The sequence below is a fragment of the Bicyclus anynana genome, chromosome 15, assembly GCF_947172395.1.
Source record: "Bicyclus anynana chromosome 15, ilBicAnyn1.1, whole genome shotgun sequence".
Lineage (NCBI taxonomy): Eukaryota > Metazoa > Arthropoda > Insecta > Lepidoptera > Nymphalidae > Bicyclus > Bicyclus anynana.
The window spans coordinates 12,410,695-12,429,957 of NC_069097.1; the positions used below are offsets into that span (position 1 = coordinate 12,410,695).

Genomic DNA, 19,263 nt, shown 5'->3' on the forward strand with positions numbered 1-19,263 from the left:
AGTCCTGTAGTTGATAAAATAAACAAGTATTACACTAAAAAAATACAAAGTCATTTATATTCAAAGATTTTATACTATTAGATATGTCACCAGCGCGTCGAAACTGAGGCGGACAAAAGGCTAAAATTGTCTTAATTTCATTTAGTCGAAAAAAGTCGTGTAAACAATGAAAGTTATTTAATCAAACAATAATCATCTCAATATTGTCTATGATGTCGGGTTGTGTGGTCAACAAGTGTAAAAACTATATACATTTATACATAAATATATATAATGTAAATATACACAAAATTGTGCAAGTGTGCGCTCAGAGGAGTATAGCTAGATTCGGATCACTTTTTGCGGTGAGTTTGTAAGCACGTAACATATTTAATAATAATTGAAGTGCCAAGCAGATGCCCTACCCAGACTACAGGGCCCCCGGACAGAGACCCCTTACGTGTGAAAGAAAAAACTGGAGAAATTACAAAAGTAAAAAAAAAAATACTTTGTGCCAAAATAGGGTAGAGTAAATGAAAACTAAAGAGATTTTTTGGGATTTGATTTCTAAAGAGAGTTTTAATACAGAGCCCCTCTAAGGCACGCTACGCCACTGACTCTACCTGATGATAAACTTTTTTTTTTTATTCTTTACAAGTTATCCCTTGACTACAATCTCACCTGATGGTAAGTGATGATGCAGTCTAAGATGGAAGCGGACTTGTTCGGAGGAGGATGAAAATCCACACTCCTTTCGGTTTCTACACGGCATCGTACCGGAACGCTAAATCGCTTGGCGGTACGTCTTTGCCGGTAGGATGGTAACTAGCCACGGCCGAAGCCTTCCACCAGCCAGACCTGGACCAATTAAGAAAATCTCAAATGCCCAGCCGGGGATCGAACCCAGGACCTCCGTCTTGTAAATCCACCGCGCATAACACTGCGCCACGGAGGTCGTCAAAAACTATAAACAGAACAACACTTCGAAGGCAAGATACACGTCCTCCAAAGTGCTGCCCTCTGTCCGTCAACCTTAGATTACCATCATACATCAACCTTACATAATATGTATTCCTCACGTATATATGTATTTATTAAATACCTAGATACAATTATTGTTGTAGGTTTTTAAGTAAAATGCCCAACTAATTGATGAGTCAAACCACTCATTTTCCTTTTTGAATCTGACTGGTCAGTCGATATACCTACTCGAATATGACTGGTCCGCTGGTTAGGTGTTATTTATAGGTACCTAAACTAATTTTATTAGGTAATCTGAAAACTAAAGTTTAAATTTTTTCCGTATATAATTCATCAAGTAGTCCTAAGCCCTCGTTTGCACGAGCTTTTTGAACGGAAGTTATAAATGCGTTCAAATGTTGTAGAAAGTCAAATGAAGTTCTATTTCTTATAGAATTTATTGTTTTGAACACTTTTACTGTATTGTCTATGTTTAATTTGTAGACAAGGGAGCGTAACAAAAAAAATATTCTAGTTAATGCGGGTTCCAAAAATTCTGAAAATTATTTTCTAAACATCAATTTGTATCTTCCATCCGTAAAAAATACTATCGACCTGCTTATAAATTATAAATAATAAAGGCCCATTTTTGGACATGTCCTTTGGAATGGAAATAGATTTTACTCTAGACTAACACAGGCTACTTTTCATCTCGGAAAAATCCATGGTTCCCGCGGGATTTGTGACAAACTAAATTCCACGTGGACGAAATCGCGGCCGTCCGCTAGTCTTTTAAATTCACAGCTAGTACATAATATAAGTACGTAGGTGGTTATATGTCACATAATATGCTTAATAGTTTAAAATAGATAATAGATAGATGCACTATGCACAACTGGACCAAGTGGAGGCATAATTCTCAGTCCCGCTAGAATTCTCAAGTTCAATGACTTGGCGGTCACCCCTTGTTTTTGTTATTCACATAACGATCGACCTACATTTCACATACCTACAGATGTATGCATTGCCTAAAATATATTTTAACGTAAATCCGGAAATTGCAACATTAATAATTATGATAAGTCTCATTCATATTATGACATGCGTTTGAGAATTTTGACTAATTACGTACATTTTTATTTTCGGATCATTTTAGTGCAAAGTGCTTATTTTTTGTATTTAGCGTAAAGTATGTGCATAGTTAAATATTTTAATTTTTCTATTAACATTACAGATCTTTATTCAAATGACCAATATTCCTCAAAACTACGCGAAAAGTCCGAGACAATATTGAAATAATGCCGTACAAAACAGACTTTTATCTTAGTTATTTCGTTCCAGGCAGTGTTGGAAGCTTCCAATCGAATGAAAGCCCAACATAGCTGCCTGAAAAAATTAATTTAATATTTATTTTCGCGCAAAACCTATGCTATATTGCTATAGTTTATTATAACTATTTTAGTTATACATTTGTGGTTCTGGGCGACAATTCCCAGGGGCAGAGCTCTATGCCACCACACGCGTCGCAGGTTGCGGATAGCGAAACGGCCCTCAGATATGGGGGTTAGCTGCGAATACCCAATAAGCAGTTGCGGACAGGGAGCGGTTCATCGGAGGGTCGCTGGGGAGCTTGTGGCGGAGTATACCCCAACAAATGGCGTAAAACTCGATGAAGATGAACGTCAGTGGCGAGTGAGAGCCGCCACTATAAACTATGTTCTTTGCTCGGGGAGATGGGCCTCGTCAACCTTGGCTGGTAATCCATCTAGGAGAAGGCCAACTCTGAATACAAACGGCCAAACAGGGGGGGAAACTTAGGGAACCATTTGGATGGCGGAACAAACAAAGGTTTATAAACTACCCCAGGAGGGTACCGACCGCACTGCGGAAGGAGAATCCCTCACTGATTCGTCAGTCTGCCCCGCGTATTCTGGGGGGGGCAAATTCCGCACACCCAAATCACCAACAGATGACAGGAGTCAGAAAGATAAGAAGAATGAAGAATATGAAGAAGAAAAAGAAGACCCGTTCAGAAGAAAAGGATTACAGAGGACCCCACCATCAACGGAGAAGCAGACATCACAGGACATACAGCAAAATCGCCCTAATAAGGAACAAATTTCAAGGAAACTGACACAGCAAGTTTTTCATCACAGCTTCTTTCACAAAAACCGGAATAGAGACTCAACGCCAACCGACAAAACAGAATCTGAGGATAATTGTACAGAAACTCAGACTGCCACAAACAATTTGACTGAGAATAAATGGCAATCAGTGCCTGAAATTCGTCAAAATAAAAGGAAGAGAGTAAGTACCACCCCACCACAGTCAAATGCAGTACCTGTCTACAACAAATTTGCAGGCCTAAATATAGATGATAAAGAACAGGAAACTGCCATAAAAATAAACCGACCGCCACCAGTAGTTCTATATGGAATTCAGGATGTAACTAAGCTTACTGACCTAATAGAGACAGTTGTGGAAAAATCTGATTTCTCATACAAAATAGTAAGTAAAACACAAATGAGAATTACCTGTAATAACAATGATGTCTACAAAAAAGTGATGCAGATAGTCAGAGAACATAACCTTATTGGTCATACATTTACTCCAAAAGGTGACAGACCATATAGAATAATAATAAAAAATCTACATCATACAACTCCCCAAGAATACATAAGGGATGCTATAGAAAAAACTGGCAACAAAGTCAAGGGTGAAATTATTAATGCCAAATATGGACCAGAAAAAATTCCACTTTCTACATTTTTTGTCAACTTGGAGCCTGGACCAAACAATAAAGCTGCCAAGGAAATCAAGCAAATCTACAACACGATTGTATTAATAGAAGACCCTAAACGCAAAAAGGTTATACCTCAATGTAAACGTTGTCAACAATATGGTCACACCCAAAACAACTGCATGAGGCCGTACAGGTGCGTCAAGTGCGCTGGTGCACATAAGACCACTGAATGCAGTAAAAAGGATCGTAATACCCCTGCCAAATGTGCTCTCTGTCTCGGTGATCATCCAGCTAACTACAAAGGCTGTAACGTCTATCTGGAAATTCAAAACCGTAAATTCAATAAGAATAAGACTAGCAAGATTTACAATAAAACATACACACCTAAGGAATCACATCCAGGAACAGAAAATACCAAGGAAGAACTAGATATAGGAAGCCAAAAATACACTAACCGTGATACAGACAATACTTACAATAACAAAAATCATAGAACACAACCAAAAGGTATAACAAGAACATATGCACAAGCTACTGCCAACAAAGATGTCACTAATCTAGACAAACTAGAACATCTACTCACAAAACAAGCTGAAAAGCTAGATATACTCATCCAACAAATGAGCACTCTTATGGGCTTGTTAACCACAGTCATTAACAAACTAGCCAATTAATGGCTCTCCGAATAGCAGCATGGAACATAAATGGCCTTTTAGGGCGCAAACTAGAATTATCAACGATAATAAATATAAATAAAATTGATGTCATGCTCATAAGTGAAACACATCTCACAGAAAATACAAACTTTTCGCTACAAAACTTCTGCGTGTACACAACAAACCATCCTGACGGCACAAGCCACGGAGGAACTGCTATTCTCGTCAAAAAGAACATCAAGCACAATGTTGCACCGTCATTTCAAATGGACTACTTACAAGCGACTACTATATGTGTACATGACAAAGTTGGTACTTTTAATATAAGTGCTGTGTACTGTCCCCCAAAGCATAAGATACTCGAAACAAATTTCACAACCTACATTAAATCCTTGGGCCCAAGATTCATAGCGGGAGGGGATTGGAACGCAAAAAACCAATGCTGGGCTTCCAGGCTCACTCTGACAAGGGGTAGAGAACTAAAGAAATCAATGGACAGAAACAATGCTAAAGCACTTAGCACAGGAGAACCCACCTACTTTCCTGCAGATCCCAATAGAAAACCAGATCTTCTAGATTTCTTCATCTACAAAGGATTTACAGAACACTTCTTGAATGTAGAAAGCTGCTATGACACATCAGATGACCACTCACCTATTATTGCTACTGTCAGTACGACAATAATTGAAAGAACTCCTAAACAACATCTCTTCAATAAAAAAACTGACTGGTCTGCTTTTAGTGAATATGTTAATGATCACCTTTACCTAAACATACGCCTAAAGACAGAGGATGAGATTGAAATGGCAACAATTAACTTCACAAAATTAGTGCAGAAGGCATGCTGGCTGAGTACTCCAGAGCTAATAACTAAGAAAACAGCACTCCAAAATGTACCAATGACAATAAAGAATAAAGTACTCGAAAAAAGGCGTCTAAGAAGAAAATGGCAAACTCAGAGAAGACCAGAAGATAGAACTAGACTTCATAAAGCAATATTCGACTTAAAAACTTATCTTAAAGACATTGAAAATGAAACACTTCATAACAAGCTAGAGTATATGTCACCGACGGGTAATAAAGAGTACTCACTATGGAAGGCTACAAAGTCGAGTACATGTGCGCAGACTCAATCACATCCCCTAAAAGTAGATGGAAATATCTGGGCAAAAACAGACTTGCACAAAGCGGAGGTGTTCGCCAAATACTTGGAAAAAATATTTACGCCAAACGATAGTGACGAAACTTACAACAATGAAACGGAGATTGATAATTACTTATGTAGCGACCTCCAACTAAGTCCTCCTGTCAAAAGTTTTACTACGGCCGAAGTTTTGAGAGCCATAAAACATCTCGAAAATAGAAAAGCACCAGGCTTCGACTTAATAACCGCAGAAGTCCTTAAAAATCTCCCAAAAAAAGCTATTGTCTTTCTTACAACTCTCTTTAATGGTATACTAAGATTGTCGTACTATCCACAGATATGGAAAATATCACAAATAATCATGATTCCAAAACCTGGAAAAGATCACTTCTTGGTATCATCATACAGACCTATCAGTCTCCTACCTTTGTTGTCGAAGCTGTTCGAAAAGTTACTTCTGCAACGATTAAAAACGCACATATCAAAAGAAGCTCTCATACCAGACCACCAATTTGGATTTAGGGAAGGTCACTCGACTGTCGAGCAAGTACATAGAGTGGTCAATAAAATAAGACAGTCTCTCGAAAAGAAAGAATATTGCTCGGCGGCCTTTTTAGACGTTCAACAAGCTTTTGACAGAGTGTGGCATAAAGGCCTACTATATAAAATAAAAAAGGACTTCCCACACAACATTTACACTCTGCTTAAATCTTACTTGGAAGACAGAATATTTCAAGTCGTGGAGGGCGAAGACAGCTCTAAGTTTTACGAAATCAAAGCAGGTGTCCCGCAAGGATCAGTGTTGGGACCAGTGCTCTATACCCTGTATACTGCTGACTTGCCTGATACGCCAGGTATCCTCACAGCAACGTTCGCTGATGACACTGCGGCGCTAAGTAGTAACACAAATCCCAAAGTGGCATCACAAAAACTTCAGAACCACCTAAATGACATAGACCAGTGGATGCGAATTTGGAGAGTCAAAGCCAGTGCATCCAAATCTACTCACGTCACTTTTACACTTAGACCCGAAAACTGCCCAGAGATAAAACTTGGTAAAGAGACTCTACCACAGAGCAACGAAGCTAAATATCTAGGTTTTCATCTAGATAGAAGGCAAACCTGGCAGGCTCACATAAAAAAGAAGAGAGAGGAGCTCCGTATTCGCACTACATCCTTAATGTGGTTACTCGGCCGCCACTCCAGACTGTCACTCAACAACAAGTTACTCGTGTACAAAAGTGTTCTAAAGCCAATCTGGACGTATGGCTTGGAGCTGTGGGGCGCAGCCAGTCACTCCAATATTGAGATACTCCAGAGATACCAGAACCTAGTATTCCGCACAATACTAAACGCCCCCTGGTTCACCAAAACAGCAGACATGCATGAGTATCTTGAAATGCCGACTGTCAAGGAAGAAATAAGAAAGTACGCCATAAAACACAAAAGCAGACTACAAGAACACACAAATAGTCTTGCCAAATTGCTTATCACGCCTGGTAAGACCAAAAGGCTAAAGCGATCCACTGTGGATGAATTATGTGGTGGACAGTAATACCCGAAAAAAGGACCATAACACGAAGAGTCACTTAATGGAGTGACCTTTAACTAGAAACATGATCTGCTATGAAAAATTCAGTTTATAGTCAAGCGACTGATCACTGATAGATGTAACTGAACACAAAAAAAAAAAAAGTTATACATTTTTGTTTGTTTTCTCATCAGTAATTCAGATCCCTTTTCAATGTCAGATGGCGTCTCCGAAGACTTTACAATTAAATCATATCTACGAGTATAAAAATATCTGCCAACCTGCATTTCTTTTCTAGTACGTACATACAGACAGTATATGAACAAGAAGCCTTTGAAATACGACGCCCGAAGTATTTGCTTACTAGGAGCTTCCAGTCACGTACGCCAAGATTCTATGGGTTATAGTCAAAGAGATAGTGTATTCAAAAATGATACCGGTAACACATCATTTTTTATCATAAAATAATTACCAGATGACTGACAGTTAATATTTGCATCGCTGATATTTATAATTCTAGGTCAGATAAATATAACAGCACATAAATTATGTGCATGTTGTTTGCATTGCAAATATGTTCATGACTTAATTACCAATCCAAATAAGAAAATTATAATATTATGTTTTAAAAAAATACTAAAATAATTGAAGAGATCTTTGTAACCAGATGTGGTGCCATAATGATTATTTGCTATGCTAAGACTACATAAAAAATAGTTACTATTTTTGTAAAAAAAAGTATATGAAACATAATCTATGTGTAGGCTTTATATTTCAGAAAAGACACACATATAGAAATGAATTGCGAAGAAATATACGAGTATTAGTACTAATTTTCCGAAAATATACCACTACAATCTTTTTAATGAAAGCAATTGGAGAATTTTCCGAATTAAATCAATTAGTACAGTAATTAGTCACTTTATATAAACTGTAGTAATTCTTAGTTAGCACGCCATCATCTTGTACTATGGACACACTTTATTATTAACGTTAATTAACATTAGCTGAGATGGCAGTGAAACGCTAATTTGAAGTTTATTATAAAGTTATACATAGTTATTATACTCGTATTGTACTGGACTATGTCCACTAACCAGGAAGGAGGCATTTTTTTATATGTTTAGGTCAGTTTTGTGTGTGGACTCCTTGACTATGTTGTTGTTAAGGCAATAGATGGGAATAGGGTTACGCTGATGCGTTGGTAATGAGCCGAAAAATGGACATATTGATCGGATGACGCAAATGCTTGCAGAGATATACGATATGTATACTCATACATTATTGTCATTTGCTTCAAAGGAGTTGTATTAATTCCGTATTTATATGTATATACTCAGAGGCACAATTATCCGTCCATTTTAATACTCTCGCGTCACATTAAAGTGGGCGGATAATTGTGCCTCTGAGTATATTTATTTATTTAATAATCGACGCCCCGCAGTTTCACCCGCGTAGTTCAAGTGAGAATATAATGACCCATAATAGGTCATCATTCATTATAAACAACCCATATTTGGCTCATTGTAGAGTAGAAGTCTTCTCTCAGAATGAGAGGGGTTAAGCCTTAGTGCACCACCAAATGTGGATTGGCAGACTTCACACACATAGATAATTAAGAAAAAAGAAAATAGGTAGGTACGGGGTTAAATAATTTAATATATATTTATAATGTTCCTTAGTACATATATAAGTAAATCGATTGAAATAACCCTTACAAAACTAAAAAAAAGTAGAGAAAAAAAACTAGAAGTGTAGAGTTTGTATATCTGGAATTTTCTCAAAAACTAATGATAACTAACATTTTAATTAGATGTTCGTTGTTATTTATTTGTTGAGAAATATTTATAGAGACAAATTATTTATTATTATTATATATTTATTACTATTTGTAGAGTAGCAAATGGACCCTTATTTATCAAATGCATTCCTTCGTACTTCGTATAACACAGTTGATCGCAGTACACTTATTTCAACGCTTATCTTCATCCGAATTATTCTTAAATGTTTTTAGAAAGTTAATATCACCTTGTGACTATCTAACTTAAGTGTTTCTATAGTATGTAGGTTTTGGCCTAAGATATTTAAACTACTTAAGGGCAATTTAAGAATGTAATGACATAATTTAATTTTATTATTAAGTAAGTTACATGTATAATTTGTAATTTAAACACTTGTATCAGTTAGATTAATGCAGTAATTATAATTAACCTCATTATTTGTCCATTCGAAATTAGTGTAGTGTAAATAAATGTGCAGTTAAAAATGTAATTGTTATTATTATAGGTACTTAATTGCAATTTTGATAATACGTTCTGTAAGGTATAATAATATCTAACATACTATTATTGTTCCGATAGTTGTGTCAGTCAATGGTCTTATAGCGAAAAGCTTCGACCAACACCTTAAGAAGCTTTCGCTTAACTGTTGGATCAAGAGTCGGATACAAAAGGCAGTGATTCTTGAGACGGCGCGTATTGTGAGGAGGTTCCTCACTCTGGAGCCTCACACCGGTTGCTTGGGCACTCAAATGTCCCGCAGCGGGAGGGTGGATTTTTTTTTATAAATTTTTAATAATGTTTTGTATTTTATACTTATATTGTTAAAAATTTAAAAAAAAAATAAGAAATAAATAAATGAGAGAGATATACATCTTAGATACTATTTGCGTATATGCTCTACGTAACAAAAGAAGAAATTTTCATTACAAAGCAGTAAGTAGGTATTCACGCAAAAAATATTGAATAAACAAAGCTGAACAAATATTGCAAATAACTATGTATATATTTGTCGTAAAATTCTCCTCTTCTGGTTATGGTAGTAGGTAGGTATTGTACCCAATTATTTTACCGCAAATTGCATATATATAGGTGTATATACTACATTTTTTTTTAATTTTTTGATGTAGATAACCTCAGACCAATTATAGAAGGACCTGTAACATACTCATAGCCACAAACAAAATTGTCTGTCATTTTCTGAAGAAAACGAGCTTAGATTTGGTATATATCTTATACTAAACTAGAAGTTTTTGCCCGTTTTTTTACATAATTCGATTACACAAAAAGGTATTTTTACGGAGCTCTTTAACCGACGAACACGATTACAACTAATTAACATCGATACTATGGAGACAGATTTTATAATCGCATTAGATCGTTGATCATATACTTTGACAGAAAAGTAACGTCTAGCGAGGCAAGTCCTATACAATAATTGGTCTGAGTAGATAACTGATACTCAGACCAATTATAGAAGGACTAGTAATACACTCAAATTCACGAACAAAGCTGTCTGTCATTATATTCTGAGAAAAACGAGCTTAATTTGGTACGAGTATATATTATCTTATACTAAACTAGAAGTTTTTGCCTGTTTTTTATACCATTCAACACAAAAAAAAATATTTTTACGGAGCTCTTTAACCGACAAACGTATTATTGAGTATTTTTTGACTTCTCAATTTTCAGCCAATTTTTGAAGTCAGCGGCGTTTTAACCTAGTGCATCTAAATAAACTAAATATTAAAATTTCAAAATAATAAATTCTACATTCATATATATCAAGTAGGCTTAGTTAAAGAGCACTTCTGAAATGTCAAGATTGTTTATTTGTATATGACTACTAGTGACTATCTTCAATTTGAGAGGACAATAAATTGCAACAAGCACCATTGTCATCTCATAGTAATCGCTACAGACATTATCACCATAAGACCGCTCCATTGAATGATGGGTTTAGGCTCTATCTCCCCTCTATCTATTATAAAGGCGAAAGTTGGTGTGTATGTAAGTATGTTTCTTCCTCCTTTGCGATGCGGCTACTAAAGCGATTTGGCTGAAATTTGGAATGGATATAGATTTTACTCTGGATTAACACATGGGCTACTTTACATCCCGGAAAAATTCATGGTTCCCGTGGAATATGTGAAAAACTAAATTCAACGCGAAGTCGCGTGCGTCCTCTAGTAATTCATAAACAAGGTATCATTTACACGTAAATTGAATAAAAGATTTTTATCCGCATCAATGCTTCATTATAACTTTTTTTCTAAAACCAATCACTTAAACCGCAAATCCGGAACTATTCTTGCTGTTGCTATTATCGATTGGTTGCTGATAAAATACGTCGTAACAGGTAGGTAGGTATTATCTGTCAGTGGTACAGTAAAACTTCCGCCATGGTATCTGCGATATCCCGCAGATATCTCGGAATTATAGAACGCTAGCGGACGCTCGCGACTTTGCCCGCGTGTAGGGTTGCCAGGTCGCCAAGCCCAATAGCCGGACAGACTAGTCAGTTTAGCCGGACATTAGGGTGAAAAGGCCGGGCAGTTTCATACGGACACATTATTGAAGATTTTGTGTCTCTATAGGCATAGTATGACAAAAAGATGTATGTAAAATAAGCTTTTTTGACTGTTACGTTATAAATATTGTTAAATTCTAATTAAATGTAAATTATATCGAACAGAATTTAATATCATTGGTTATTCAATTATTCATTTTCTCATTAGTAACAATTAAGTTCTAAAAATGTAAAAGCCTAGAAAAAGCCGGACGCCGTTTGTTTCGGCCGGACACTTAATCAAAAAGCCTAACTATGTCCGGCTTTATCCGGACGCCTGGCAATGCTATCCGCGTGGAAACCCATGCTGAAACAGGCTTAAAATATAGACATATTCTCGCCTATTCGAATGGTTACTTAGTTTAGACTACAAGAGCACAGGAAATCTTATAACTATACAGAAACGAAGCTAACAATAATCCTATAAATTTTTAATAATTTATTTATACTTATATTGTTAAAAATTAAAAAAAAGAAGTAATAAATAAATGAGAGAAAAATACAATCCTATTAATATTATAAACGCGAAAGTTTGTATGTATGTATGTTTGTTGGATGTTTGAAATTTGGCATGGAAATAGATTTTACTCTGGATTAACAAATAGGCTACTTTTCATCCCGTAAAAATCCAATAAATTAAAGCCTAAGACAATATTGTCATATGTCACCTTAATGTGGAGAAAAATTAATAAAATTTAAAATTTCATACGAGTAATATGCTGAAGTAAATTATTTTTTAGAACTTTTAAATTACGTCTATGGTTTTTGTATAACTCCAACCATTTACGCAGCGCCATACATATTATGTTTTCTGTGGCAGCGCGCATAAACGGAAGGGGTGAAAAAGGGTTCCGTAGTCAACATGAACCGTTATAATTTCGCCATGTCCGTCCGCCTGTCTGGTTGTCTGTTCCCGGTTTAAATGTTGTTAAAATGTTGAAATATATTTTTTATGCAGTTCCTTCCCTACATGTAAAGTGTGATGATTTTTATTTCATCTATCTGAGATCGACGAAATAAAAATCATCCTAGACAAAAATACCATTGTATGGGTACAGTGTGGGGTATCGCTGGTATTTTTGTGAATTATAAGATTTTAAATTGCAAATTTAATCTACAGAACCCTACACTGCGCGTGACCCGACACGTTCTTGACCGGTTTTTCATTGATGATCCGCTCGAATTTTACATTAATAAGCTAAAATAAGAAAATAAAGTTTTCAACCGAACAAATGAACAAACTCTTTAGCTTTATAAGTATAAATTAATTAAGATATATAGATTACATAAAAACTACAAGTATCTTTGTTTTGACCCTAAAAAATGTGGAAACCCCGCACTGTTGTGGTCTATGAATATGTAACTAAATATAAATAATTGTGTACGCATTAAACTTCCGCGTTGTTTGAATACATATTATTATTTTATTTACTTTCGAATCCTATTCCAATCTTTACTTATAATGCTAGCCACAAATGGTCAATTATTCTCACATAGTCTTCTATCTCATATAGTCACTGCGTACATGACTTGTATAGTATGCCGCGTGGGTACTGCCGTTTGCTTTTCAGAAACGTGAGACTAATTGACCGTCTGTGGTTAGTATAATAAAAAGGCGAAAGTAGATATTATAGTCAAGACTTTGTAGACTATTCCACTGAATAATCTTCTAACAGGTGGGTTAATAAAAACCTCTTGAGAGATCCAATGAAAGGTGGTTAGTACAATAAAAACGCGAAAGTAGGTATTTGTTTGTTTGTTATGCTCGGCTAAGCTATATTTATCCCTATATTCCTATAGAAACAGGAACTATGCAGGTAAATACGCAGGGCTCTGTTACTTAGTGATTAAATATTATATCATCATCATCATCATCATCATCATCATCATTATCAACCCATATTCGGCTCAATGCTGAGCTCTATTCTCCTCTCAGAATGAGAGGGTTTAGGCTAATAGTCCTCCGCGCTGGCCCAATGCGGCTTGGTAGATTTCACACACGCAGAGAATTAAGGAAAGTCTCTGGTATGCAGGTTTCCTCACGATGTTTTCCTTCACCGTTTGGGACACTTGATATTTAATTTCCTAAAATGCATACAATTGAAAAGTTGGAGGTGCATGCCTCGAATCGGATCGATCCCACACCCTCCGGCATCGGAGGCAGAGGCCATATCCACTGGTCTATCACGGCAATAAATGAAATGAAGGAAATCATTTGGAAAAAACAGTCCATTGTATTGTGTATAGGTGAGCGTTTTACATTTAAGTCTATTGTTTGTGATTGACATAGTTACCAGTATTTAAGCAATTAAGTTCAGAGTGTCATTAGTTATTGAAGTCAAGACTTTGTAGAATATTCCACTGAATAATCTTCTAACAGGTGGGTTAATAAAAACCTCTTGAGAGATCCAATGAAAGGTGCGCATCGTTGGGAAATTCAAGTTATCGCCAAAGCAATCTGTTTAAAATTTTAACTTCTATTTTAAAATAGGTAAATAGGCTAATTAATCAAAATCAAAATTGTAACTTTTACCAACCAATAATAATTACATGAAAAAGTAGTGGAAATGCCGGAAAATAAACAAATTGTCTTTCTCAGAATGTAATTTTCAATGGATTATTAATCTTTTTATTCTTGAAAAACCGATATTAAAATGCGCGCGCGCATTAGATATGCTAATATTCTAGAGACGGGCGACTGTGACGTCAGCAGACTTAATCGTAAACAGTGGCGTAAAATGACGCAGTCCGCCGGGTCAGGTCTAGCTGATAGCAGCAGGTACTTTAATTCATAGAATAGCCTGCGATACCTAGACTTACCTCATTACATACAGGTGTCCCGTAAATAGTACGATATACTTTGCTGATAGCTGCCATCAAGGCCTATTGAAAGAACGAAATATATGTTAGCCGAAATTTTTCGTTTTTTAAGTTATATTCATTTTTCACCAAAATTCAAAAATCCCTATATTCAGTGCAATTTACGATGTGCTGAGAACCTGTAGGTATATTATGAATATGCAAAATAATTAAAGAAAAAATAAAATGCATTTTTTTTTCTTATAATTCTTTAATTTAATATTTTTTCCTACGTATGTACCTACTACTGACGTACATAGATACATTATGTTATAACTAGCTGACGCCGCGTGGTTTTAACCGCGTGGTTCCCGTTTCCGTGGGAATACAGGAATAATATCCTTGATAAATAGGCTATCTAACACTGAAAAAATTTTTCAAATCGGACCTGTAGTTCCTGAGATTAGCGCGTTCAATTATTATTTTTTTAAGAATATTGCCTTAACTTTTATAATATGACCAATATTCCCTCCCAACTATTCGGGAAAGACTGTGCTAGGAGTGGGTACAACAATAGACCAACGGGCAGGGATCGAAACACCACCCCTCAGTGATGAGTCCAACCACTCTTACCGAGCTATTGACGCTTGAAAAGCTATTCTCTTTCTTTTTTGTTTGCTTGAAATGCAATTAAACAAACAAACTCTTCAGCTTTATAATATTAGCATAGATATAGTTAAGTGTATAACTAGACTATGAATGCTGCTTTAGTTTTTTGTAAAACAACTTAAACATTCAGCCCGGAAATGCCGTGAAGTTTGCCCATATAGAAAAAGTTTTGGTATAATTTATTTTAAAACGAAATATGTAGTTGGTAATTAATTCACATTCAAGGAACTGGTTCTTCAATACCAAAACAAAATATTAAAACTGTTTTTCACGCTAAACATGGCATACGGTCAGTGACATGTTTTTATCTGTATTTTTCTTGGTGTAAACCCTGACGTTGATGATACGGGCCCAAATTCCCATTATCTATACTAATATTATAAAGAGGAAAACTTTGTTTGTATATTTGTTTGTTTGTTTGTAATGAATAGGCTCAAAAACTATTGGACCGATTTTAAAAATTCTTTTACCATTCGAAAGCTACATTATCCACAAGTAACATAGGCTAAATTTTATTTTGGAAATAAATAGGGTTCCGTAAGATATTTGGGTTTTTCGGACACAAGGTGTAAAAAATCAACCAGAAAAGTATGGTAGGGGTAGGTAGGAGTAGGGTAGGGGTAGGGGTAGGCTAGGGGTAGGGTAGGGGTATGATAGGGGTAGTTGAAAGTTTACATTGAGTTTCACGCGGACGAAGTCGCGGGCGTCGGCTAGTTACAAATAAGCAACTACAAATTAATAAGACCTTATTACGTAAGCATAGGTAACGAAGTGCGTATGTTGAGATGGATGAGTGGAATGCTAAGAATGGATAAAATAAGGAATGAGTATTTAGGAGGAAGTCTGAAAGTGGCGCCAGTGACAGAAAAATTGAGTAGCAGAAGGTTAGCTCAGTATGGACATGTAATGGGTAAGAAGGAAAGTCGTATTACTAGAAAAATGTTGAAAGTCTAAGTGGAAGGACATAAGAGGAGATGGCTGGAATCTGTGAAAGAGGAAATGTGTGTAAACGGAGTGGAGGATGAGTTGACGAGTAATAGAGACGAATAGAAAAGATTGACATATTTTTCCGACCTTTTCTCACTATTTATTTAGTATAGTAAATCATATAAGAAATTTTGGTAAGCAAGAAACAACAACAAGCTCGCACAACACTGTGTTGTCACACATTATTGTAACAATTTGCTTGCTTGTGTTCCTTGCAAAAACCTTTTAAGAGCGCTTTAACTACTCTGAAACTAGACTAAAAAGGTGTGTAATGTTAAAGGTACCGGACTCTCGATCCCCGACTTTTTTTTTTTTTTTATTCTTTACAAGTTAGCCCTTGACTGCAATCTCATTTGATGGTAAGTGATGATGCAGTCTAAGATGGAAGCGGGCTAACTTGTTAGGAGGAGGATGAAAATCCACACCCCTTTCGGTTTCTACACGGCATCGTACCGGAACGCTAAATCGCTTGGCGGTACGTCTTTGCCGGTAGGGTGGTAACTAGCCACGGCCGAAGCCTCCCACCAGCCAGACCTGAACAAATTAAGAAAATCTCAATCTGCCCAGCCGGGGATCGAACCCAGGACCTCCGTTTTGTAAATCCACCGCGCATACTACTGCGCCACGCCACGCGGTCCGTGGTCGGACGTGGTCAGAAAGACTGTGTTAGGCGATCCTAACACAGTCTTTCTGACCATTTGGAGACTCTAGATGCAGTAACATCTCACTGACATCAGCATGTAACTCGGTCGTCAACTCCCATAAGTCAATGGCATTCTTACAAATAAAAATGCAAACTTTATAAATACGGAGAATTCTTTGAGAATGCATTCTGTAAACCAAAAATAGAAGGTTATTTTCAATTTTAAATGAAAAACGTAACCGTTGTCAGATTGACGGTTTGTGATAGCGAATAAATTAAATGTTTGACCTTTGTTACAATGTGACCCTTGTGATTTACGAGCGATGCCTGTTGCTACACTGTATAAGTGATGAAACTTAACAATGTACCTACTTACTGCTCTTAGAATCCACACTTATAATGTATGCATGAAAAGTATTATTCGCTAGAACTGCAGCTATTTTATATGAACATTGTACTGATTCCTCTATGAATCCATACTTGTATATTTACTCAAAAAATCTTAAACGCTAGAACGTGAGCAAGTTCTATATTAAAACGGGTAACTAAAGCTTTTTGGAGGATTATACTAGTACCAAACTAGCTGACGCCGCGCGGTTTCACCCACGTGGTTCCCTTTCTTGTAAGAATACGGGGAAATTTTATAGCCTATAGCTTTCCTCTATAAATGGGCTATCTAACACTGAAATAATTTTTCAAATCGGACCAGTAGTTCCTGAGATTAGCGCGTCCAACCAAACAAACTCTTCGGCTTTGTAATATTAGATTTGGCTGGGCAGAGAGAATACCACGAGCGGAGAAGGAAGTGTTAACTAGTTTAAAGGAACTCCTTAACCTAACCCGGGACACAAGTCCCGGGCTTTGGGAATTTCTATTAGTCTCGATAAACTCGAAGGAGTAGATCAATAAATAGAAATCAGTTCATAGTAATTTCCATTTAGTTTTCAAGTAGCTTCACAAAATGTAATGAAAGTACTAAATAATAGTCAAATCCCATCCAAGCATTAATTTGCCACTAATACTCTCAATCATAAATACCTTAATAATTATTAAGGTAGCATTCCGTTCTTGGCGACCGCGACCCGCGACCGCGACCTGCGACCGCGAGCGGGTCGTACGACCCACAGCTTAGTATGAGCACTAAACAAATCCCGAAACAGTGTTTCGCGACCGCGTTTGTTTAGTGCCTACCCTACCGGCAAAGACGTACCGCCAAGCGATTTAGCGTTCCGGTACGATGCTGTGTAGAAACCGAAAGGGGTGTGGATTTTCATCCTCCTCCTAAGAAGTTAGCCCGCTTCCATCTCAGACTGCATCATCACTTACCATCAGGTGAGATTGTAGTCAAGGGCTAACTTGTAAAGAATAAAAAAAAAAAAAAAAAAAAAAAAAAGTGCTCCATTATAATTCATACTAAGCAGTGGGTCGCACGACCCGCTACCAGGAACCGAATTCTACCTTTACAATGTCACTGGTAGTTCCAGAGATTAACGCGATTAAATAAACAAATGCTTCCTTATAATATTAGTATTGATATACTAGTAGATAATTACATAAGCGTGACTAACGTAAACAAAAGGTCTTTGAGATGGTCACGAGATGACCGCTATGCACTGCTGCCAAAATACAATCAATAACTGAAATGTTTCTACTTCTTAATGAAGTTACATAATTCATCCACTAAACATCTTGCCTAAAGAATATAGAATTTTTTTTATTGTTGATTAATCGCACGTTGATCAAGGTCAGCAAAAGGGTGACCGTTTTTGTTATTTTAATATGTTGGGTTATAAGCAGATGTTTTTCGGAGGGTTTAGTCAACATTTGATTTTAATACATACCATTTAATATTGCATCCTTATTCTTCAAAATAGTATGTTTTGTATATTTTATACGGATGGGGATAGTTATTAAAAAGAAAGGGTAAAGGGCTTTCAATGTCTGAAAACGGAAAACGAGTACCAAGATCTACACTTGCGTTCAATGTCTAAAAGGGACCAAGTTAGAGAATACAGGTCATGGTATTTGCCTTTCTTTGGTTTCACTTATCACGCCTGATAACGTATATAGTTATGACAAATAAGATTTTTTTTCATAGCTGTGTGTGAACCATAATTGTACGAAGTATTTTTTTCCTATAATTGTGTAATTGCCGTAGACTCTTTATGGAACCGTAAGGGCGTCACCGTGGGTTAATAATACTAAGTGTGGTAAAATATGCGTTATATCTGCATTCTGCAGCCTGACATACAAATAACAGACATTTCGATTTTATTGATTAATTTAGAAATAGACAAAACACAATCGCTCTGATTATGTTGTGACAATATCTGATTGTTATATCTATTGTTACAGACATCGCAATCACGACTGGGGACCAATTAGAATTTTATACAAACAAAACAAGAACAAACGACGAAGGCGTCAGGTTTAGAGAGCTGACCGCGCTCGCGCATGATGCTGTACACCACATGATGTTATTTGTCGACAAACAGAACGACAACGCGTCAATATTCAGCTATAATCTCCTCACGAAGAAATACCAGCCGTTAGTTGGAAAACGGTCTTCCGAAAATATTCAAGGTCTTACCATAGACCCTGTGTCAGGAAAGATGTTCTGGACGGATACTAACGAAAGGAGTATATACTGGATATCTTTGTGGCCGAGGTCTAAGAACATCTATGGATACCTCTTGATAAAGATGGACGATGAGATACCGAGGGATATTGCTGTTGATAGTTGTAGAGGGTGAGTTACACAAATTATTTAATAGCTATTCAGTATCATTTGTCTGACGATATCAA

The 19,263-nt window shown here is 36.5% G+C and overlaps 1 protein-coding gene across 1 annotated transcript in view; it reads left to right on the forward strand.

Annotated features, from left to right (window-relative positions):
* LOC112048382 (protein cueball) overlaps positions 1-19,263 on the forward strand; it is a 42,870-nt gene that overhangs the window by 3,872 nt on the left and 19,735 nt on the right. Inside the window, exon 2 of the mRNA XM_024085893.2 lies at positions 18,814-19,207. Coding sequence (XP_023941661.2) covers positions 18,814-19,207 — 394 coding nt within the window. The remainder of the gene's footprint in view (positions 1-18,813; positions 19,208-19,263) is intronic.